This window comes from Panthera pardus, unplaced genomic scaffold, assembly GCF_024362965.1.
Source record: "Panthera pardus isolate Hobbes unplaced genomic scaffold, ASM2436296v1 HiC_scaffold_11, whole genome shotgun sequence".
Taxonomy (NCBI): domain Eukaryota; kingdom Metazoa; phylum Chordata; class Mammalia; order Carnivora; family Felidae; genus Panthera; species Panthera pardus.
The window spans coordinates 9,738,011-9,762,328 of NW_026526666.1; the positions used below are offsets into that span (position 1 = coordinate 9,738,011).

Genomic DNA, 24,318 nt, shown 5'->3' on the forward strand with positions numbered 1-24,318 from the left:
CTTCAGGGCTAGAGCCCAACGATTAAAGACTCCAAAAGCATTCTACCTGCAAGCCTTTTGCATTGTCTGTGGTTATTTCCATTTAACTCTTAGTATTTAGAGAACTTCCTATAGGCCATTTCAGGGATGCTGTGGGAACCAGGAGTAGACAAGATTTGGGTCTGCACTTGAATTAGAGCTTTATTTTTAAATTTTTTAATTAAGTTTATTTATTTATTTGAGAGAGAGAGCAAGCAAGGTAGGGGCAGAGCAAGAGAAAGGAGAGAGAGAATCCTAAGCAGGGTCCGCATCATCAGCACAGAGCCCAATGTGGGGCTCGAACTCACGAACTGTGAGATCATGACCTTAGCCAAAATCAAGAGTCGGACGCCCAACCAACTGAGCTTTAATGAGAGTGCACAGGCAGAACTCGAGGGGGCAGCTAGACCCAGAGAAAAAACCCGGAAGAAGGGGGAACTCAGAGGGAACGAAGGGAGCTTCATTCCCTCCTCGCTTGGCAAGTCCTCTCCAGAGCCCCTTTCTTTGAATAAGGGAGTCCTGTCTTTGTGGGGCAGGATGGGGAGAGATTGTTCCTCCCACCCCCTAGAAGAGCACTGCGTGGGGCTCCTTCCCTAGGGGGCTGAGTGAGTCCATTCCTCCCAAGAGCCTTTGGCTGACTCACGTCTTGGTAGTGACACATTGGACCGTGTGCTAGGAACAGTCCAACATCCAGAGAGAGAAAACAGCTCTGGTAGTGTATCTTGCAAACATGATGAGCATTGCCCTTCTTGAGAAGCTGGGGACAGGCTGGCTTTGTGATTTGAGGCACCTGCTGGAAAACGCTTCCCCCCCCGCATCGCAGAAACCATCTCTGGCTGAGTCACCACCTGCCCCAAGGTCCCCGCTGAAGTGACACTCGGAGGAGCCCCCTCACCACGTCCTCAAATGTATCATCAGATGCATCAGATTAATCATGCGTCAGATTAGCTGCAAGTTAGCAGAAAGTGGAAGAGCAGGAAGGAAGGCCGTAGAACAGCTGAGTTTTGAGAGCCTCGAGGGCAGCAGGGAAAGGGGGTGTGATTCGGTACGTTGTCCTGGGAGGGCAGACCCTGGACCAACAGTTTGAAGGTAGGGGTTAGGGCTCCAAGGTGGCTCTTAAGGGGGAGAAACAGAGGCGCTAAACTTCCGTCGTGCTTCTGGGCCTTTTTGGTAGGTCTGAGGAGAAAAAGAGGCCAGGGGAAAAGGCAGGCAGCGAGTGCCTTTGTATTTCCAATTCCTGCTGACAGGACCTTTTTTTTTTTTTTAAATATATATTAGTAAATCCTATCCAAGTCTGGGCAGACACGCAGCTCTCTTTAGGGAGTGAGTGTTCCCTAAGGAAAAATAATCACCCAACACTATTTGGGCGCTGTTTACCAGAGAAACTCTGGCAGAACAGTTGTTTCTTCTTGCGTGAGATGGGAAAGAGATTCTCAGCAGTGTCCTGCCGCCTCCATTGTGGCCAGCTGGTATCAGCAGGGGCCTCCCTGGGCCCCACCACAGCAGGCAGCCCTGCACACACACACACACACACACACACACACACACACACAAACACACACACACACACAGTGTGGGTCCCCGACACGAGCTTGTTTGATTAGCTTTTTGTCATTTCCCCTCCTCAGAGGGCTCCAGCTGCCCAGAACAGGACACTTCCGGTTGCCCTAAGAAACTCCATTTGGAAAAGAATATTCTGGGGAAGACCTTGGGTCCTAAAGATTATGCAGCTTACTAATCAATGCCCATACGAGTGCTTATAATAAGCCCACAAGTGCTCCAGGTTGTGTCTCACACACGTCGAGAAAGGAGGATAAAGATTATTTCTTGGTTTCACTCGTGGGGAAGCTGAGGATAAGGGGTACAGCTGTTTTAAGGCCACACAGTCAGCTCGGGGTTGTCGGGCAGGCCCCACGAGGCATTTAGCAGATATGGTGTCAGCCCTCAAAGACTTGCAGGTAAGCAGGACTTGGAGTCGGGAGATCAAGGCTTGAATCCTCCTGCCTCTGCTGTGTGGCCTCAGATGGATCATGCCCCCTCTCTGTTTCCTCATTAGTAAAATTGCAAAACAACCTGTATTTCACAAGGTTGCGGTGAGGCTGTATTAAGTATCAATGAGAAAGGACCTTCACAGCTTCTTGCCATAGGTGATTGCTCCTGATGCCAACAGCAGTGATACCTAACGTGATTATAAAGTACTTTCCAAGTTTATGACCACATTCCAAGTTCATGACCCAGTAAGAAATCAGTATTCCTATTTTATAGATGAGGCAAACTGAGGAAATTTCTGGAATCACATTTTTTAAACTCTTTTTTTTTAATTTCTAAAACAACATTTATTTTCAGAGAGAGATAGAGAGAACATGAGCAGGGGAGGGGCAGAGAGACAGGAAGACAGAGCATCCCAAGCAGGATCTGAGCTGTCAGTGCAGAGCCCAACATGGGGCTCGATCCCATGAGCTGTGAGATCATGACCTGAGCCAAAATCCAGAGTCGGATGCTCAACCGACTGAGCCACCCGCACATGGTTTTAGAACAGAAAACCAAAACAGATCCTTTTCTTTAAAAGGCGTATGGCTGTAATATATTTCATCCTTCCTTGCCTCAAGGCAAATTATTACAGTTGTGTTTTAGATATTTTGGAAAATACAGAAAGCCGCGCAAAACAGAAATACTGTTCACCATAAGCCCATTGTCCTGAGATAACTGCCGTTACTATTTTGATGATCTCCAAAGTCCTCCTGTTGCTGAGAAAAAATCACATGGATGCGGCAGAGACTCAGACAGTGCTGATGCATTGACTAGACGAGGCCTGGAAGTTCTGGGGTTAAGTGATTCTGGAAGAATGCTGGAAGGAAGGGAAGGATGTGTGTGGGGAAGAAGAGGAAGGGGATGGTTAGACGTGTAGGTCCGAGGCTCAGAGGTGGAGTAGTCAAGCCAGACTCACTGGTCTGGTGGGCCCCAGGGCTGCCTTCTCACCACAGACCACAGCCACTCCTTATCTATTATTAGCGAACCCCTGAGCACCCTGAGGTGTGAGCAGGAGGAGGGGCTGCTGGTCACGAGGCTGACACATCCCTAGAGGGTTCTGGGGAGACTTAGAACCTCACAGTGAACTGCTGACCTTCCCATGGGGGACCCCAGGCAGCTCCTCCATGGGCAGTGCAGCAGGGACAGCTTCTACTGAGGCCTGCCTCCAGATGTGACAGGTGTGAGGTCTGGTATAGGTCCATTCCCCTACCCAGGAAGCATCAGGCCGCTCTGAGAACACAGGATGGCTGTGGGAGTCTTCCACCATGTTGGACTGGGTGCCATCCAGCTAGACCCTCTTCACCAGTCCCTGGGTCCAGACCATACATGGTGCAGGTGCCCCGGGGCACGGGCCCGTCTTGTCATTAATAATAATGTTACTGACAGGTCTTGCTTGCCTTTATATGGCACTACTGGATTTAAAGAGCTTTTTGCACACATTGTCTCATTTAATCCTCAGCAAGTCTTGGTAGGGGCATTATCCTAAGTCTGCAGATAAAGCAAATTAAGCTAAGAGAGACAAAGTGAACTGTCTGAAGTTTGCACCCCGAGTAGCAGAAACTTTCATTTATTTTTGTCTGTTACTTTGTGTTGCTCCCAAACGGATTTAGCTAGCTCGTAAGACCTGTACCGTGATTAAAACTAAGTTTAAAACATCAAAAAAATATAGCAAAAGGATCCATGAAAGACAGTCAAATGAAGTTCAGAGAAGCTGCTACACAGCACAGCAGGTCCTGCTGTCCACTGTCCAGAGTAGGCACACATTTGACCTGGAGTGTTCTAGCAGCTAATGCAAAGAGGGAAACATAGTCCCAGAATTCTGTGTCCATGAAAACAGACCAGGTGCTTGGGGGAAAGCAAAGCTATTCCTGGCCCTAGCACAGGAAAGAATAATGAACATCATGGGGGCTGTTCAAAGCATGGCCTTCGAATTCCAAAACTGTAGCCCTGTAGGCCTCAGTTTCTTCATCTGCAAAGTGGGGGTAATCATAAGACCTAGTTTTGACTAAATTTGTTTTGACAAATGAGATGCTCTTTAAAAGATTGATGAAAATGATTAACTGGGGGCGCCTGGGTGGCTCAGTCGAGCATCCGACTCTTGATTTTGGTTCAGGTCATGATCTCATGGTTTGGTTCATGGGTTTGAGCCCTGCATAGGGCTCTGCACTGACAGCTCAGAGTCTGCTTGGGATTCTCTGTCTCCCTCTCTCTCTGCCTGTCCCCTACTTGCGCTCTCTCTCTCTCTCTCTCTCAAAAATAAATACACATTAAGAAAAAAAAGAAAAGAGTAACTGAGATAATATATATAAAGCTCTGTCACTCACTACTTAATCAGGAATCCAGAAGCATTTGGGGGAATCCCAAACATTGGGTAATGAGTGTGACGAATTTGATCCCTATGGCGACCTTTCGGAAAATCAAGCTGGTTTGACTTGGTGATTAAGAGGGTGTGTGGGTTCAAGCCACATGCCCCTGCTCTTTAGTTGATATCTCTGGTTTATATCTCTGTGACTCTCTCTGTGCTTGCTTCCTCACCTGTAAAATGTGGGTAAGAATAATTCCTATTCCATAAACACACAGAGGGCTTAGCCAGTGCCCAGCGCATGGCAAGCTCTCAGTGAATGCTGGCTATGGGTAGTGGGTTGACTGTTTTTCCTTGTAATCATCCTTAACTGCGGTAGAGGTAGGCAGTCCCTGGCATCTGGGGATTTTGACTTTCTTCCTGCCACCCATTCGTCTCGTTTGTTTGTATGTCCCTTGTAGCTCGTAATCCTTAGCCCTTAATCGGCATCTAGTAGGTACTCAATTTATACACGTGGGGTGAAATTGGAAAGTGAGAGAAAGGGGTTCCAAAGCGGTCTAGGAATTGGGGAACTCCCTCTAGTGTCACCTGGGCCACACAGCCTTTCAAAGCCTTGTTTCCCTGATCTGTAAAATGAGAAGAGATCTTTGTAATATCTAAGGCCTCCCGAACTCTTACACTGATTACCACAGAGAGGGCTTTACTCTGAAACTTCTCACTGCAGAAGGTGCTTGGTCAGGAATCCTTTAAAGAGACCCAGCTCCCACCCTAGTCTTGAAGAAGGCACGGGGCTAGGGGAGTGGCTGGGCGCTCTGCAGAGCCAGGGGCCATGTGGACGTCAGTGAACATGGGTTCTGTCAGTTCCCGTTGCCTGGCCTGGAGGTCAGGGGCCTGGGTCTGCCTGGGAACATACTGTTTCCACTCTCGTTTGGGGCCTCTCCCCTTGAGGAAGAGTGGCTTCCGCCGACAGGACAGGAGATGCTCTGTGTGGTGTAAGAGGAAAGGCAGATGGGAGTTGGGTAGGGAGGAAGGGTAAGAAGGAAGCATTGGCTCCTGGATTCCTTCTGCAGTGGAGCCGAGGCCCCCACTAGCCGTGGCTCTGTTACACGAGCAGGTGGGAGCCTGGGCTCCCCGGATCCCCACTCTCCAAGTTGCCTCCCAGCCCAAGCCTCATCCTGTTTTTTCCCACTCCGCACTTGGTGCCTAAAAGGGAGGAAACACCCATTAGTGTCACCTGCTCATGGGTGGGAGACATTAGCTGGCTCTGGTGGAACAAGCGGCCTATAATTTGTGGAGTTACAATAATGGAGCTAATTTGGTGTTTCATCATTGTACTCCTGGGTGAGCAGAAGGGGAAGAGAGGCCTGGGGCCTGGTTCAGAACAACCACCGGCGCAGAGCTCCATGGGCATCTTTAGGGGCCTCAGAGACGTGCTCCCTGGTCCCTCGGCCTCCTCCCTGCTACCTGATTCTCCTTCCAGTGATGCATTGTCAGAATGCAGCTTGAAGATGTCAGAAGCCAACCCCAGTCAGCTGCCAGAGACAGCTCCACGGCAGGACAAAGCAGAAAGGGGTTTGAAAGTGTGCGGAAATGCTTGAAGAGTCGGCCTGCAGCGGGTAAAGTGCACACAGGCATTCAGCCGCACAGTTAATCCCGTTTTATGATGAGAAGGCAAAGTCACCCGGTACAATGCTTTCATTTTACAGCTGAGGAAACCGCAGCTCAGGGAGCCACAGTGACTCACCCTCGATCATTCTGCTGGTTAGCATCAGGGTTGGGATTTGAACCCAAGCTTCCTGGCTCTAAGTTCATCCTAGTGCTGGGGATACCCAAGCTGGAACCTGCAGCCTGAGAAGACCTACGAGATGTCTTCCCCAACCCTGCTTGTTGAAGGTGCTTATGGGTGGGGAAGCCCAGGCTGGGATACAGGATAAAGGCCACCTACAAACCAGCACAGCTTTCTGTGGGCCCTGGAGCCAGGAGCTGGTCTCTAAAAGCCAGGCTAAAAGAAGCCCTCATTGTCGCCCTCCACCCTGGGATGTGGCGGCCCTCCTTCTCCTCTTGCTGACCCAGACATTCAGGGGGCACACCTGGCCCTTCAGGCCACCAGGTGGGTTTTGGTCAGCCTGCCCAGAGGCTGCAGGACTGGGAAGTGAGGTTTACAGACTGCATGCTTACCTCATGTGCGTCGTGGTGTTTCTACTAGCAGCTGGTAGTTCTACTGTGTGGTCTCCTCATACGCCTCCAACTCAGGGACTCAGGGCAGCTGCCCTGTAGGAACTCACCCTGAGGATGGCTGATGCTCACGGTCAGACAAGGTCAGAGAAGTTCAATGACTTTCACAGTCATGCAGCTGGAAAACAGAAGAGCGAGGACTTGAACCCAAGGTTCTGCCCCAAACCCCATGTATTCCCCCACTCCCCCACCCCCACCAGGGCTGTTTATACGAATTCTCTTGAAACAGACTAGTGATTCCCTCCCCTCTCGTTGGATGAAGAGCCAAGACCCCAGCTTCCCACCAGAACCCCAGTTGAGAGTTCTTTGTTGATTATTGTGGGTCTCCATGAGGAGCATTAAAATGCCTGGAAGCTTTAGAAGACCGAGGAAACTGAATTTCTTGGCTTTGGAGAAGAGAATTCAGTGAAAATTGAGATAATCTTCCAGACTTTGAAGGTGTAATGGCTGCATCATGGTGAAATAGTAGGTGGGAACTGGGAAGGAAGGGCATACATGGATTGGACATCAGGAGAATTTCCTGAGTTCCAGGATGGTGGACCACTGGGAAAAGTATGAGTGATATTTTCAAAAGAGGGCTCCATTGTTCAGTTTAGTGTAGTCCTGTTTAGAACCTATGACTGGATGAGTTGACCAATCACTTGTGGTTTCTCTTGCTGCCTAGAGACATGTGATTGGGGTTGTCTTCCTTACATCTGCAAAGATTCCTCATCAAGGGGATGAATCCCCACATAGAACACCTGCAACTCTCCCAAGAAGCCCACAGGGACTGCAAACCACCCCCCAACCCCTGCCCCAAAACCTAAGGAAGCAAGAAAATGAAAGTGAAGAAAATACCTCCCATTCTGCAGGAGACAAACTTCTTCATATAAAGGTTTCCCCCCACCCCCACCCCTTCCACCAGTCTTGGTGTCTGCACCCTGGAGAAGCTCAGGTGGGAAAATCTGTGCAGAGAGAGTGTAGGGTCCTTGCATGGAGACCAGAACTTCTGGCCCAGGGGTTCTGCCTACACTGGCCCGGCTCCCTCCTCTCCTAACCTTCTCCCGGACACGAGACAGTGTCCGCAGGGGCAACTGAGTACCTCATGAGACGTTGACGTACAGGTACATTTTGTGAGGAATGGCAGGCTGAGGGCAGGGGGGCAGCACTGGCTGGTTTAAGTGCTCATGAGATGGAGCCCCTCACAATCTGTAATGTTGGCTGACACCACCCACTTGTCTCCTTTCTAGAGGAAGCAGCAGAGGGAGGTACCAGAACAACTGGAAATTTCACGTTCAAGGCCCAGATAGGTCCTTAGCCCACCTGGTCCTTAACAGCCCGGGGCAGAAGGTAGGGTGGAAGGGAGTTAGTGGTGCATGCACAGTTCCAGAGGAGGCTCAGTGACATGGTGGAGAAGAGCAAGGTCGTTAGAGTCGACAGACAGAAGTCTAAAATCCAGACTTGGTCAATCACTCCGAGAGCTTAGGCAAGTTACTTAACCTCTCTGAACCTCAAGATGGCAATGATTATGGGCTTCTCCGAGGAATGTGGTATGAATGAGATGAAGTAGATGTATGTTAAGTATCCAGGGGCTCCATATCTGTTAGTCTCCTTCTCTCTTGACTTTGGTTTTGATCACCAAAATAAGTAGGTTAAAGGAAGTCGAAGCAACTTCAAAATCCTGGCCAGAGTGTGCATTCTCAACTGGTTCTTGTAAATGGAAAAGGCAATGGTTCTCACCCTGGTGAGGGTGGGGCCCGATAATTTTCCATCTCTGGCAAGTTCCTAATGGTGTTGATGCTGTTGGCCAGGGAAACACACTTGGAAAACTACTACAATTGGAGTATTTACAGAATAGTGTCAGACATTTTTTTTTTTTAATTTTTTTTTTCCAACGTTTTTTATTTATTTTTGGGACAGAGAGAGACAGAGCATGAACGGGGGAGGGGCAGAGAGAGAGAGGGAGACACAGAATCGGAAACAGGCTCCAGGCTCCGACCCATCAGCCCAGCGCCTGACGCGGGGCTCAGAGCCTGACGCGGGGCTCGAACTCACGGACCGTGAGATCGTGACCTGGCTGAAGTCGGACGCTTAACCGACTGCGCCACCCAGGCGCCCCGTGTCAGACATTTTTAAAACCCTACCCAGGTTTCCTAAACTCTCTAAGTTTGGGGGGAAGCATCTTCTTGTTAAAATTTAGCTATCCAGTGTACCTATGGTGCGTCGAGAAAAGGTAAAGAGGGAGAGCGAGCACGCCACCCCAGGAGGATCTGGCATGGCTTTGCTCCATCAGAACCCTTGTTTGCACCCAACAAAAGAGAGCCCTTTCGTCATCCTAACTTTAGTTTGGCGGCATTGATATTGAATGACGCTGGCTATATTCCACGCCACCGTGATTCTACTAGGGTTTGATCCAGGGCAGCTTCAGAATCCCCTCAATTGCCTTATGTTGCAAACTGAGGATACGTAATAATCACCTGGGAAGCTTCTCGGCCACTCACACATCCATGCCCCAACTTCGGAGGTTCTCTCAGTAGGTCTTGGGCACAGCTCAAGAATCAAGCCTCCACTTCCCCCAAGGGAGGTCCAATACAGGAAATTCCCGTGGTTCCTCAGACCACACACTGAGGCTCAACCCTGGAGCCATCTCGTCACCTACAGGGATACTCCTGGACAGACCAGAGGCTGAAGTTAACAAAGGGTCCACTCCTCACACCAGCCCTTTTCACCACCTTCCTAACCAGGTGCATCCCACACAGCTAGGTTGTTCATTCATTCAACAAATATTTGGTGAGTGTGTGTTACATACCAGGCGCTGTGCTCAGTCCTGGGAATATAGCAGTGAGTAAAATATAGAGCCAAGACTAGGGTACGGGAAATGAGGTACCTAGAGGGCAAAATTTAAGGAGGCCCGCATTCTTGGAGGCATGCATGAACCTCCTTCACTTTTCTACCCTGGGCACCTGGTTTGCCTCACTCCGGTCCCACTCTTGGTAAAACAGATCCCCTCCCTGTCCTTCGGGAACACACAGTCCAGAGCCGGTGTGGCTTTGGAGGAAGAGGCCTGAGGGATGCCATGTGAAGAATTGAGGGAAAGAATGGTCAAATGGAGAGAGCAGAATACACAGTCCTGGGAGCAGGGAGACCCTGGAATATTTCAGCTCTTCTGGGAGGGTGAGGAGGAAGGCTTGAACTCTAATCAGGTAGGGCCCTATGGGTCTTGGCAAGTGTTCTGGATTTTTTTTCCTAGTGCAAGGGGGAGCCATTGAAGGGTTTTAAACAAAGGAGTGACGTGCTTCACCTTATAATTTTGAAAGAGCACTCGCCGCCATGTGGAAAGTGGGGCAGGTGAACACAGGGAAGCAGAGAGGTCTGTTAGGAGGTCGCTGTGATTAGGCAGATGAGAGCTGGTTTTGCCCTTGGAGACGGAGAGAAGGGGCAGGCTTGAGACTGAATTTGGAGGTGGCATTGGCAGGGCTCGGTGGTGAGCTACTTGTACAGGAGAGAGGAAGGCAAGCATCAACAATATTGCCTCGTTTCTGGTTTGAGCAGCTGGGTGGATGGAGGCGCCATTTGCCAAGTTAGGCAGAAACAGAAGAGGATGTAAATGGCAGATCAAAGTCCACCTTTGAGCATCTGAGAGATTTTAGATTTCTGTGAGACATCCACATGGAGATGTCAGGTGGGATGTATGAGTCTGGAGTCTAGAGGAGAGGTCCATGAGGGGCCATACATTTGGGAGTCCTGAGAATAGAAATGGGCATTAACATTATGGTTGATCAGAGAGAGAGAGTGTGTGTGTTTAGAAGTGCACTGTTTAGAGGCAGGGATGGGAGGATCCTGCTGCTATTGGGAGGGAGAAGCCAGAGGAGTGGGAGAATGGAAGGAAGTGGGTGGTCCAGAGCGGGATGGCCAACCGCAGGGAAGGCTGCAAACAGAACAGCCACACCCTGGTAAGACCAACAGATTCCTGCGTGTTGGAGCAGGAGGTGGGTGAAGCCCTCAACCCTCCGGTCAATGAAGATAAAGCCCCTGTCACTGGCTCTTCAAGTATGTGACCTTGGCTGCGACCAAAGCCCTGCCGGTTTGGCATCCCCCGGAGGACCTATTTACAGACATGCCCCTCAGCTGCTCCAGGAGACTAACCCCCTGGGACCAGGGCATCTCCCTTCCTGCTGAGAGCCCCTGTTGCCACTGCCCTGCCCGGGGCAGAGATCAGATCACTCACTGCTGAGATGCCCACCCTTCCTGGGGGAAACTGACAGCTGTTTGACAGCCACACAGCAGGACAACTGGAGGCAAGAAATGAAGACAGATTCTCATCGTTAACTTCATTAATGTGCCATTTATTCCTCGTCTCATTAATGAAGTGCCAGTGGAAGGACCAGAGCGGGGGCCCTGGCCTCCCATAGACAAGCACCCATGGAGCAGACTTTACAGCTTGACCAGGCATTGCCTCCCTCTCTTCTAGAACTTCCCCAAATTCTGCTCTCCTCAAGCTCCTTCCGCCCCCTCGCAGCCCCTCTCCCTCTCCGCCCACCTTTTAAAAAGTCATTAGGAAGAGATCTGTACCTCCCAGTGTGATTCTGACTCACGGATATTTGCCCAAAAGTAATGGTGCATGTGAAACACTAAACCTCTTTTCAAGGGCAGGTTCACGAAGGAGAGGCTGAGAAAAAGTTTGCTAAATAAAACCATCTGTTTCCCTGAAGATACGCAGATACAGTAACATTTGCCTCCTGCTGATGTACTTTAATCTCTCGAAGGTCCCAAAGACCCAGCCCAGCCCACGGATCTCACCTACTTCCTCCCACGTGCCCCACGCAAGCTGGAGAGTCTCCCTCCTCCCGGGGGCCATCCCTGGCTCTCAGGGTCTATGCCACAGGCTGTAGCTGGAGTCTGTGGAGTTCATTTAAGGCACCTCTATCCTGCCAGATCATTTATTCATATCGCTGCAAAGGCCTTGGAGCAGAAAGCACTTGAGAGAAAAAGAAGGCAGGGATGGAACCCAGAACAAATGGACCCTGCTCCACAGGGAGCTGGTGCATCCCAGCCCTCACATCTGCCCTTCCACCTTGGCCACCCCCAGCATTCTCCCCAAAGCCCTGGAGCCCAGGCCTGAGGAGGGCCAGGCCCAGCGCTCACAGCGGGAATCCTGGCAGCACCAGGAAGAAGCGCCCCACCCCCTTGGCTTCCAGCAGAGAGTGGAGTCAGCCCTGGGGTGCTGGGCGGCACGGTGTCAGTCTCCGCTCTCCTCCCCTGCAGCCGGTCACTAGAACCTGCTGACTATGTCTCAGAAACGCCTTGCCTCTGCTTCAAGGCATTTGTAACACTTGATCCCAGGCCTTTAGACCCAGGGGCGATGGGGACCCCCAAGCCAGACCAGGGGAGTGAGGGGGAAGCAATGCAAGAGGAGGGAACAGAACAGCTGGCCAGGAAAGACAAGTGTCATCCAGGACCATCAGAGGTAGGGACAGATTGTTTCAGGCAGTGGAAAGAACCCGGCCAAAGCATGGAGGTGCAAAAGCATCTGGAGGGTTTGGGGCAGTAGGGAGTCATGGGGAGGCAGGATGGTGGGGTGGCTAAAACTGTGGACTCTAGAGCCCGGCTGCCTGGGTTCAGACCTCAGTCTGCCATTTACTGGCTGTGTGTCCTTGGGCCAGTTGCATAGCCTTTCTGTGCTTCAGTCTCCCTGTGTAGATAATGGGGACAATAATGGTGCCTATCTTGTAGGCTTACATGAGGATTATATGGCTTAATATGTTTAAGCGCTTGGGACAGAATGGCCCATATTACGGCACCTGAACCAGAATGGCTGGCACAAAAAAAAAGGCAAGGGCCAAATCATGAAGAAACTTGAATGCTACTCAATTCTGTGAGATTTTCAGGCTGATTCCCAGAAGCTCAAGGAGGTAGGCTGAGGGGTCGAAGGTAGGAGCCCTGTGTGCCCAGGCTCCAAGCCACTGTTTATCTGTTGTATATATTTGTGCTTCTGGATAAAGAAGAGGTTTTCCAGTTCCAGAATGGATTGAAATGGGGAGCCATTGGAGGATTCAGAGCAGGCGAATGGCCCCCCATTTACAGCAAGGAGGCTATCAGAGGATAGGCAAGCAGAGGTGGGGGTCAGAAAGCTTGGAGGTCCAGGCAAGAGGTGGCATGGGTCAGAGCGAAGGTTGTGCAGAGAGGCCCCAGAGTCTGGGGACACTTGGAAGGCAGAACAGCGTGTACAACTGGATAAGGATCCTGCAGGAGGGCGTGGAAGCTTGCTCTCTGGCTTGCTCTCTTCCCCTGCGCTCCTTTCTCCAAAGCCTCCTGAGGTCTCTGCTTTTCTCAGGGAATAAAATGCAAACATCTTTCAAGGCCTCTGAGATCTCTCCCTGCCTCCCTTGGCTCCCCCCCAACTCTTCCCCTGCCCTGTCCTGGTCCCCCTGCTCTCCAGCTCAGCTGCCCCGAACCAGTGTGTCCAGACCCACGGCATGCCTTGCTGTCTCCTCTTCTTCCTCGTGGCTGGCCACCCCCTCCCTCTTTCAGGTCTGATGGCCTTTCCAGCCACTCTGTCTAAAGTGCCCCCCCAGCCCCCATCATGTCACAGTTTCATTCACCGCCCTCGGAGCCTCTCTTGCTTAGTTTCTTTGTGTCTCCCTCTCCTAGAATACAGACTCCTGGAGGGCTGGGACCCTGTATGTTCATATCGCGTATCCGTGAATGTTTAGTAGGTGGGTAACCAACGAATGACACCCATGAAATTGGTCTCCGGTGTGGGTGTCTGGATGGAAGGTGACACTGCAGACTAAGTGGGGCAGGAGCCAGGGCGGACTCCTAAGTGGGGGCCGTGAGGCGGATGGGCAGGGCCCTGCCCTGTTCCCAGCCTGCCCTGGGCTATTCCAACCCCCACCCTGCGTCTCACCCTCTAACACACAGACACTCTCGCACCGCCTCCCTCTGCCTGGAATGTCCTCGCTTGTTTTTCTCTGCAGCAAACTCCTTTTGCTCACTTGCCAGACCCTGTGGAATATCACCCCCTCTGGGAAGCCTACCTATAACCCTGGGCAGTTTATTATTCCTTCCTCCGCTCCCCCACATCTTGCCCACACCTCTCTTAAAACACTGATCAAAGCAACATTTCTCTCCCCTGTCCCTACCGCAAGACTGTGAGGTCTTTATCATATTTGTAATTATAGAAGTAATAATTATAATAGCAGCTAATATTTTCTGAGAGCTTACTCTGTGCCAGGCACCATGCTAAGCACTTTACACAAATTAGTTCATTTAATCTTAACAACAACCCTAAGAGGAAGGTACTGTTATTTAGCCCCATTGTACAGATCAGGAAATTGAGACTTTGAAAGACTTTCAATTTAATGAAAGACTTAAATAAACTGCATTGCTCATAAACATCAGAGCCAGAGTTTGCCCAGAGCTGCCTGACTCCAAATCCATATTCTCAACCTTGTGCTCATCAGCCAGTATTTATTGAGCACATACTGTGTATCAGGCACTGGGTAAGACATGGCAGGTATGATGATGAGGAAGACTAGACCATTTCTGCCTCCAAAGAGCCCACAATCTAAAGAGAACACAGGATTCGTCACATAATCCCCACAAGCAACAGGAAAGTTATGGCGGTGACATGGGCTATGGAAGAGGAGGTCTGTGGTACTTTGGGGGCAGATCCCAGAGGAGATGGCCCAGCCCCAAGTGCCCGCCTCCACACCTGACTCAGCTCTCCCCCTCCTCCGTCCCTGATTCCCCCACCAATTCCAAGCCTCAGACCTTCGAGGAGGGATTGCTCACTAGATGTTATTCTCTACCCATCAGAGCCAGATTGGCTTCCACCCTGTCTCTCTTCCAGGCCCCCCTGCCCAAGGGTAGCTTAACAGCACTTCCTGCCCCATGCTTCAGAGATCCTTTTAGGTCTCCTGTGGCTTTCCTGAAAGGGTAGCGGATGCTTCTCTGCTGATGATGAGAGATTCAGACAAGGCACTTAATGATTAAGAGACTAGAAGTGTTCTCTAAGAGATGGGGGAGCATGGTTCTTACTCTGCCCAGCCTGGATTCCCAAGACAGACGTGGAGGCATTGACACCACTCATTGCCTCTTTGGGAGGAAGAGAAGGAGGGTAGCCCTGGAGAAGAACAAAAACACATGGGGGCAGCAGGGACTGAAGGAATGAGAGCATTTGGATCTCAAACGAAGTTGCTGGATTCCTTGAGGCTGGCAGTGGACACAGTCAGGCACCTTTGGACCCTCCCAACTGGCGATACTGATGTTAGGTCTTTCAGTGTGAATCCTTGGTCTTTTCTGGCTGGCAGGGACAGATCTGAAGGCTAGAACATTTAGAACAATCATCTCATCTTACAGATTGAAGCCTAGAGATGTGAAATGACGTGCCCAAGCTCTTGTGGCTTGTTAGTGGCTGAAGAATTAAAGCCGGAGTCTCCTGACTTGTGCTTTTCCCCAGGGCAGCCCACAGATAGGAATTCTCTTCTATGCCTGGGGCTATGTGAGTGCATCAAAGGGAAGGGAATCTTCAGTGAGCTGTTGTAGACAAGAGCAATGGTGTGCAGTGGACGGGACTTTGAGAATCTTACTGCCCAGACAGTTTGCACCTAAGGACAGACTTCTCCAGGAGCCCACACCCTGGCTCTCCCTATGCTGACAGCAGGTCTGCTCCCTCCAAACACCAGCCAGGACTTAAAGCCAGCTGCTACTGGGTCCGGATCTGCCCTATCGGCCCATAGGTTAGTAGTTGAGAGAGCCAAGTCTGTCTCTGCCAATTTCTGGACAGCAGTGACCTCTCCATCACTGGGGAGCGCATTACCAATCAGGGTCCCTAAGGCAGCCTCCCCTGACAGCAAGTGAAGATGAAAACAATAAAGTGTGAGCTGTTCCACAGCCCCTGGTCACCCTGGTTTTATTAAAGCCAAAGTCTCAAGCATCACTAATGAGGATAAAAGGCTGGCGGGGAGCATAGGATATGGGGCTGAAGCCTCCAGAGAAAGGGGGTGGGGCAGAGCCAGGATCTGGCAAGGTGGCCCGAGGGTCCAAGCTGGGGCCCCAGCTTTCCAGAGAGGGAGGTGGCTGCCAGGAAGTGCTGACTCTGTTTGCTTGGCCCCCATCCCTCTATTTACTCAAAAGTAACCTATTTATTTTCATATCTCAGATAAGCCAGTCCTCTGCAGTATGTGTGTGTGTGTGTGTGTGTGTGTGTGTGCAGGGGAACAGTATCTCCCTTGATCCGTTGAGCCAAGAGCAGCCAATGTGCGGTCAGGCCCAATGAAGCTCAGTCACCCACAGCAGAAGGTCCTGGAACTAGCTTCTTGGCTTCTCTTTTCTCTCTTCCTGCAAGTCATGGGTGGGGGGGGGGGGGTGTGGGAATCTTAGCCCGTTCCCTTTACCAGTGATGGAGAAGGAAGTTCACAGTTGGGAGCAGGGACCAGGGTTGGGGTTAGGGGCCCCCACAGCATGCCGCAGACTCAGCCCCCCGCATGCTCCCCAGCTGCCACAGTCCTGTCAAGAAAGGGCACCCCTGCCGAAGAGGGGCACCCTGCTAGGTTGGTGATCCCCAGGAAGGAGCCATCCTTGGGACCAGTGCATAGAGCCCCAAGTGATTCCATTTACCATGAGAGATGCCCCACACCCCAGGCCATAAACAAATCCACTTGGACTCTCCCAAACAACACAGCCCTCGAAAGTGCCACTTTACATCGTAGGGGAGCCGCTCCCTTCAGAGGGGCCACAGGATTCTTTCTCAGGCCCTGCCTTTATTGTAACATTGGCACTGAGGACCACTCCGTCTGGGGCTCTCCTGGCTGAGATACAACCATCTGTTTCTACATGCATTCATGCAGCTTCTCTCATGCTTGGCCACCTCTGAAGCTCGAGTAGGTGTAAAGCAAAGCCTGGCCCCAAAGGGCCTCCAGTCACTAGATGCTAGTGGGAGGGCACGGTGGCAGCAGAGGGGGACTTGGTAATGCGTCTGAGGGGCTCAGGGGCAGAAGGTGCTGCAGGGGTGTGTTGGGGGGGCAGAGGGGAGAGATGCTCTCTGTGGGCTGGACCTTGGACGAGGACCCCTGCAAGATGCATAGGTTTGTCCACACAGAGACAAGAAGAGGCCCACCAGTCTTGTAGAGCAGGGGGAGTGGCCTAGAAGAATAGGGAGAAATAATCAGGTGAGGAAGTAAGACAAGACCCCGTTGTTGAGGGTCCTTAATGCAAGCTAAGAAGATGGGCTTTGATTCCAGAAATGGAACAAGGGGAGCCACTGGGGGTGTTTGAGCAGCAGCACATCTGTGTAAATCTGGCACCAGAGCACTCACTAGGCATGTGACCTCGGGCAAGCTACTTAACTTCACCAAACAGTCCTTTTCTCCTGTTTGCAGTGGGGATAATAAGAGCACGCACCTCGTAGGGCTGTGGCAAGGCTTCCTGAGATCATTTGGCTTTGAAGGACTTGGCGCATGGTAGCCACGCAGGAATGTTAGTTCTCATTGCTGTTGCTGAGTCGGAAAGGCTTCTCTAGCTTTGGGCAAGAATGAACTGAGGAGGGTTATATGGGACATGAAGAGAACTGGGGGCCCCCTCGTACCTCAGCGCCTTGGTCAGAGATAGGACTTTCAGCCAGGTGCACTGGGGACCTGCTGCAGGAGGGGACCATCACGCTCCCTCAACACCATGTCGCAGGGCCGTTTCCTGTGTCTCCCTCCCTCCCTGGACTAGAGGGCTAGGGAGACAAGAGACGCCCCTGAGGGAGGTGGGGATCCTGGCACCTTATTTTAACTGGTGACACCCTACTAGACCGTGTGCATGTTGAGGGGGGGTACTTTCTACTCTCCACAAAGCACAGTGCCTCCGGCAGGTTCTTGGTCAACGTGAACTGACAAACAAATGGACAGCTGCAGGAAGCTGTGGTGTAAGGTCTAGAGGAGCCAGGGTCACCCTGAGGTGCTTCCTCAGTGAGCTGGAAGGTGCTCCAGGATGGAGCGAGTGTAAGGAGCACTCTCCTAAGAGTCAGGAGTCCCGCTGTGTCTCCCACCAGCTGTGTAAGCCTGGGCAGAGCTCTGAGATGGGAGTTTGAACCCTGAGCTCTCTGTCTGCGAAGTGGAGAGGATGGTGACAGCACTCCCTGCCTTGCACAGTTCCTGCAAACACAGGAGCTGGTGGGTGTTAGTCTGGGGTTGCTGGGTCCTTGGTGCCACAGGGTTCTGTGTGCTGGAGGGGGTCCCGCCTCTCCAGGGTGTCCAGCTCTGCCCCAGCCAGACCCCCTCCTTCTGCTACTCTGGGATTTAATTGTGGGGCGAGTAAAATTACCAAGACAAATCTTGGGCTAGGGCAAGGTTCCATCTAGAGGAGGGCATGGGGCCCACAAGCTCGGGAAGGGGTTGGGAGTGTCTTACATTATTCTCCAGTTGGGCCCAGGTATCAGGTGTCTCTAGGAGTGCACAGTCAAGGGGAGTTCTTTGTCAGAAGGGACAAAAGCCTTGCTGTCATCCTTGACTGCTCTCCTTCTCACAAGTGCCCTCCTCAAGGAGGCCCTCCCTGGCCAGCCTGTCTAAAACGTCAAGAGCTATGGCTTCCCCCATGAACATTAGCTATCTCCTTTACCTGCCTTACTTTTTCCTCCTTGATACTTTTTTTTTTAAGTTTTTATTTATTTATTTTAAGAGAGAGAACACATGCATGACTGGGGGGCGGGGGGGAGGGCAGGGGGAGCGGAGAGAGTGGGAGACAGAGAATCCCAAGCTGTCAGCGCAGAGCTGGACAAAGGGCTCACACCCACGAACTGTGAGATCATGACCTGAGCCGAAATCAAGAGTTGGATGCTCAACCCCCTGAGCCACCCGGGCGCCCTTCTCCTTGGTACTTTTTACTGAGTTATTTACCTTTGTTTCTTGTCCTTTACCCAAGTAAAAATGTAAGCTCCGTGAGGGCAGGGGTTTTTGTGCCTTTTGTTCTTTCCCAGAACAACACCCCGCACACAGCAGGTGCTCAGCGAACATTTGTTGACTGAACGAATGACTGAAGGAGTGGATGGCCCCATCTGAGATCAGAGCCACCCCCCCAAACCCTGCCTTCCTCCTCCACCTGGGGCGGGGGGGGGCACCAGGCCAGCCCCCAGGCCTCAGGGCAGGTTTCAGAGCAACAGCATTCTCCTTCATCAAGTGGGGGGCAAGAAGAGGAAGCAGTCCAGAAAAGAACTGTGTAACTGACAGGCAAACGTCTTTACCCTGTTTGAAGTTTTCCTCTTCCCTGTTGCTCAGAAACTTCCTAGGATTAGGACCCATAGGAGAGACAGGAGAGCGTGTACTCTGCTGGGGTCGTTTTTGAAGGATGACCACATTTAAGGAAAAAGGACAAGGTGGATCCAAGACCTGGCACAAACCTGGGACGGGGAGTGTACACCCCTCGGTCTGCAGCATGGCCAGCTCTGGGCTCGAATTCCAGAATTCCCAGAAGGCCAGAATGGCCAGAGTGAGGTCGCGATCCCTTGTGTTTCCACACTGAGGCCTGGAGGCGAGAGAGCTGAGTGGGTCTCCAGAGAGGCGAGGAAGCGGAGGGACTGGTGAGGAACAGCTCAGCTGAGGGCTGGAAGCAGACATGCTGGGAGAGAGCACCGGATGGCCGAGGTGGGTCTTGTGCAGGACACGGTCACGACCATGAGCCAGGCAAGGGGCTGGGGTGTGGAGTCAAGGGGACCAGTGACTCAGAAGGGCGAGCTGGAAGGGAACAGGGCCGGGCCACAGAGGGGCTGCTAGTCCCGAGGCTGCAGCTGAGGGGCACATGCAGGGCCAGTCAGGACAAAGCAGGACCCTGAGGTCCTTCCAGAATCCGAGCAGAATTCAGAAGGGACAATGAAGGTGGCAAATTCTACTGAAGAGGCGATATCGTGATCGTTTAGTCCCAGCTACTCCCAGCATGGAGGCCAGACCCTTGGGTCCGACAGACATGGCAGTCTGCCTCGAAGAACATTCTCCTGGGCCCCAGAGTGGCCTGCAGCAACTTCCCCAGGGGCCTGTGCACCCCTCATCTGCCCTCTCGTCTGCTTCTTTGCAGGAAAGTGTGGACCTGGGAGAGATCATGTTCTCGCTGTGCTACCTGCCCACTGCAGGCAGGCTCACCCTCACGGTGATCAAATGTCGGAACCTCAAGGCGATGGACATTACAGGCTATTCAGGTACCTCTCCTACCCAAGTCGTCTGCCATGTGGCCTTCCAGCCACCCAGACATTAGGACTTGGAAAGGTGTTTAGAGAGAAGGGAGAACTATCAGTGTTCTTTTTCTTAAATGTTTCTTTTTGAGAGAGAGACAGAGACAGAGAGCACGAGTGGGAAGGGGCAGACAGAGAGGGAGACACAGAATCCGAAGCAGGCTCCAGGCTCTGAGCTGTCAGCACAGAGCCCGACATGAACCCTGAGATCGTGACCTGAGCTAAAGTCAGACACTCAACCTACTGAGCCACGCGGGTGCCCAGAACCGTCAGTGTTCTTAGAAGAGAAGCCCCAACTCTGGACTTGAATTCCAGTTCTGCCACTCCTTTGCTGTGTAATGCTTTGATTTTCTAATCTGAAAAAAGAACTTACACAGTTTGCTTTCAGGATAAACGTGTTGATTCATGTTAAGTCCTTACAGTTGTGCCAGACACGCAATAAGCACTCAGTAGATATTAGCTACTCCCATCGCTCTTTTCCTCAGAGGAGGCGGAGAATAAGGAATAAACACAGTAGGAGAAAAAAAATAAATAAGGAAAATTTTTCTAGTTATAGGAGGCCCCAGGACTTTGAAGGGTTATGTCAAGTTTGAGTGTGTAAATGTTTGGAGGTCCGCACAGCCCTGTGGCGGCCCCGAAGACCTAGTCAAAGGAGCGAGGCCACTGAAAAGCAAAGTGCATTTGTATTTGAGTTTTTCCTGCAGGGCTCCTGGCCCCAGCCTCAATGCCAGGAGAGCTGCTAAGAAGCGCAGGAAGCATGAGTCCTCTTCCAGAAACCGAGGAAATGCTTGCTTGGGGCAGCTATAGAGACAGGTCCTTTCCCATGACAACGTTGTTGCCAGAGAAGGTATTTGAGTTTTGATAAAGCAGAGGAGTAGCGTGGGTCCCAGGAGCCTCCTTCCCCCATCTGCTCAAATTAGCCCGAGAAGCGAAATGGGGTGAAGTGTCCCAAAGAGCAGACTTACAGAACAGTCTGAGCTGCGCTCAGAGTTACAAATGGAGGAAAAGGCTTGTTTTCCAAGACCCATCACCCAAGAGGCGCTTGTGATGAATCTGGTTTCCAGTGGAAAACCACTCCAGAGGTGCCTCTGAACCTGGGTTGGGAGTATACGGGAGATTTTTGCTTTTATCCATTAATTATTTGTTTCCTGGAAAAACTTAGTATTGTCACAGGGGCCATAAAGAGGGGACAGTCCAGCTGCGAACATCTGTGCCCAGGTGCAACCTGGTGTAGGTGGAAGAAGATGAGGTATTAGACCCCAAAAAATGAGGCTTTGAGGAAAGACGGTTGGAAAACACTGAAGTAATGTGTACTTCTTGCCGCTCTGAATCCTTCGGAGCCTCTGCTCCCAGCCTCCACTGTCTCTGGGCGGCACTCATGTCTTCCAGACCAAAAGCTCCCCAAGATGGCAACCACCCTAATGCCTCTCCTTCCACTGAAGCTACCACTGCACTTTGCAGGGCGGGGGGCGGTGGGGGGGAGTTGTGGTGAGAAGCTTAAAGAGCCTCTCCCGACATGTGAAAAGCTCTTAGGTCCCAGCAAGCCAGCTTCCTCCAAAAATACAGCCGATGTAGATTTCATTTTAATATCAAAATAAGTGCGTGCCAGGGACAGGAATTCACCGAGGACTCTCCAGCCTGCTGAGGGAAATAGGATTTTGCTGCCTAAGTCCCCACACTATCTTCTCTGGTGTAATTAAATTGATGTGCTAGAGAGAGAGCTTATGCTGAAGCCACTGAGGTAATCATAACGGCCGTTCCACATCAGAAGGTTGTGGGGGAGAGATTTTTTTCTCACACCAAATCCTAATCCCCCTCTCGCAACTGACCCTCTTTTCCACCTGGGTTCAGAATCTGGCATTAAATCTCAACTTGACGCGGAACATTCAGGGGTCCTCCTTTTGTCAGAGATTTCTGTCTATTTGGTTCACAGATATAAGCCAATGTCTGGAACGGTGCATGGCAACACAATAGGCATTGCATAAATATGTTTTGAATGAGTGACTGAATGAATATGTAGCATGAGGAGCCTTGTCAGCGGGTGATACCGTGGGGGCATACGTGGCAGGGGCCTCTCAGACTAGATCTCCTGTTTTTGAGGATGAGTTTGAGGTTGCCGTCAGCTCAGACTGCTTTGATACTGGACTAAACCAGGGGGCGAATAGAGCTTATTGCCTGTTCTTGATTTCTATGCCATCGACCCCTGAACCCATGGGTCTTCCTATTCTCCTTGATTTAACCAGTCATGAACCAATTCTCTAAGCCCATACACTGCAATGATGACAATGAAAATAACACAATAATAATAAGGGTCCGGATGCCACAAAACCCACCCATCTCCACCACATCTGGTCTGTACTGATTGGAGTCTAGTGGTTTAAAATGTAAACTTTGCAGACAGACAGACCTAGGTTCAAACCTGAGGCAAGTTCCTTAATCTCTCTCGCCTCAATTCCCCTACCTATAAAAGGGGGTGAAGATGATAAATATTTTATGGGGGTGGGGGGAAGTTTAAAACACATGATGTACATAAATCTCAGCACAGTGTCTGGTAAATGCTGGACTATGATGGCCCTCATGACAATGAGGCTGAAATACACTGCCAGCCTTCGTGCTCTCTCCCTCAGCTGCACAGAACATCAGAGGCTGCTAGAGAGGAAACAACTTCCAAGGTCTTATGGAGACAGCACTCCACTAGAAGCCACAAATTTTTGCCCCAGAGAATCCAAAGGAACAGTCATCTCTCTGCTTAGCCTCTTGGACGGTCATAAGATTGATGATTTCTTCAAGGGAAATACACCCACTGAAATTTGTAAATGGACATACCTCAGAGGGGTAAACAGAGTTGGGGAAAGAAGCTGAGAATCTCCCAGTCGGTAATAAGCATTTGCCTAGTGGCCATTGGGACAGGTGGCTCTGCCATATTTTTCCAAGCCTGGTGACATGGGAATCTGTTGTCTAGGAGGTACATGGAAATGGGCGTGGCGGGCAACAAGCCAGCACTTGAACAGCCTCAAGCCTGAAGACACTTTCCAGGGCAGCATATACCTTATGGAGTCTAGAAGTTGCCACGTTAACAACAGGTCTTGGGGCAAGCTTTCCTACCTGACTGCCTGGACCTGAACACTGTCCTGGGCACATCCCTAGACAACAGAGCCTATAGAAACCAGAAAGCTGTCTCACAGAGGTTCTAGGAACTCTGCCTTCCTTTTTACTGAAAACATCCCCAAGAGAGGGCCCTTCCAAACGGGTCACTGGAGACGGCGGGTTGATTAAACACCTACTGTTTAATCATGGTCCCCCCAGAGCCCCCATAAACCTAAGTGCCCCCAAGGTTAAGGCATAGCTGCCGCTGTCACATTGGTTAGTCGGCTCTCTCAAGCTTCTGCATGGTGAGGTGCCCCAGCTGCCCCCTGAGCGATGCCCGGGGAGCGTGAGGGCCTGGTGGGTGCTCAGGTGCCCATGAGATAGAACTGCATGCCTGTGCATCAAGGCGCCAGGCAGTGGCTGGTTGGCCCACAGCTGCTGACAGATTCACATGAACCCTGGCTTCTGGGCAAGAAGGTGTCTCGGCACATCAGTGTCTCAAAAGCTGTTATTACCTGTGAGTTGCCCTCCCATTTCTTGAGTTGTGCGGCATAAATAACAATTATGATGGTGTCTAAGACACCTGTGCTATGAGATACAATAGGTGTCGCTTCACTTGGATGAGTTGAAAATTTCAGGGTAGAAGGATGACCACAAAATACCTATTCAGAAAACAAAAGAAGAGACAGGGATGGGAGACACATGGAGGTTCAGTAAAAAGACATCTCCTCTGGGGATGGAGAGAATCCAAGATCCCCCTGAGAAATGAAATGTCAACTGGTTGCCCTGAATCTCAGGAAGCCGCCTTACTCATGGCCCCCGCCACAGCCCCATCCTCCTCCTCTGCCCAGAAGTGGGCAGGAAAGGGCTTCCGGGGAAGCAGACAGCAGGGCCTTTCTTGATGCCAGCTGGAAATGAGCTTGTTGGGACAATGAGACCCATAATCCTGTTGTCAGGTGGGGAGGACAGGACCAGCGTTGTGATTGTCGCTGTTCATTTACTCTGACACGCTGCTACTCCTTGGGTGTCATCGACATCTATTTTTACTCCCTTATCCTTTGGCTAATAATGCTGACAAACCCCCAGAGAAAAGGACTCCAAGTCAGGGAAAGGAACCGAGTGCCTCGTTCAGCTTCACCACCCTTTGGAGCAAGCCAGCCATCACGGAGCTGAGATTTAGGGCCGTGATCTGCATACCCATGGGCAGGTGTCCTGTCTGATTTGAGGCCAGCTTCACCATTAGTGAAAGTCCATTAGGCACTCTCCCAATAATCCTGAGGTCGCTAAAGACTCTGTGTTTATTAAGCACGAAGTGTCCTCAGAGACAGGTGTGCTACATAAATACAAGGTGGTTTAATTATCTTAACAACCCACTGATACCATCTGATGAGCAACAGTAGGTCTGTGGCTTCCGTCTCTCTGCTGCAAATGATGTTCGAGGACATCTGGTTAACATGCT

At 51.2% G+C, this 24,318-nt stretch overlaps 1 protein-coding gene and 1 long non-coding RNA gene across 12 annotated transcripts in view; one reads left to right on the plus strand and one right to left on the minus strand.

Annotated features, from left to right (window-relative positions):
* Nucleotides 1-24,318, plus strand: part of SYT6 (synaptotagmin 6) — a 61,897-nt gene that overhangs the window by 27,104 nt on the left and 10,475 nt on the right. For all 10 annotated transcript variants that reach the window (XR_002082276.2, XR_002082277.2, XM_019457911.2 and 7 more), the window contains exon 4: nt 19,619-19,739. Coding sequence is in view for 8 of the 10 variants with exons in the window: in XM_019457911.2 (XP_019313456.1) it covers nt 19,619-19,739 (121 nt within the window). In the remaining 2 variants the exon portion in view is untranslated. The remainder of the gene's footprint in view (nt 1-19,618; nt 19,740-24,318) is intronic.
* LOC128773658 (uncharacterized) overlaps nt 2,408-24,318 on the minus strand; it is a 100,909-nt gene continuing 78,998 nt past the window's right edge. Inside the window, exons 1-3 of one of the 2 annotated variants that reach the window (XR_008418024.1) lie at nt 9,043-9,220; nt 6,530-6,704; nt 2,408-2,866 (exon numbers count right to left, since the gene is read on the minus strand). This is a non-coding gene — a long non-coding RNA (uncharacterized LOC128773658). Of the gene's footprint in view, nt 2,867-6,529; nt 6,705-9,042; nt 9,221-24,318 lie in introns of those variants that run through there. The other variant, XR_008418023.1, reaches the window with a different exon arrangement.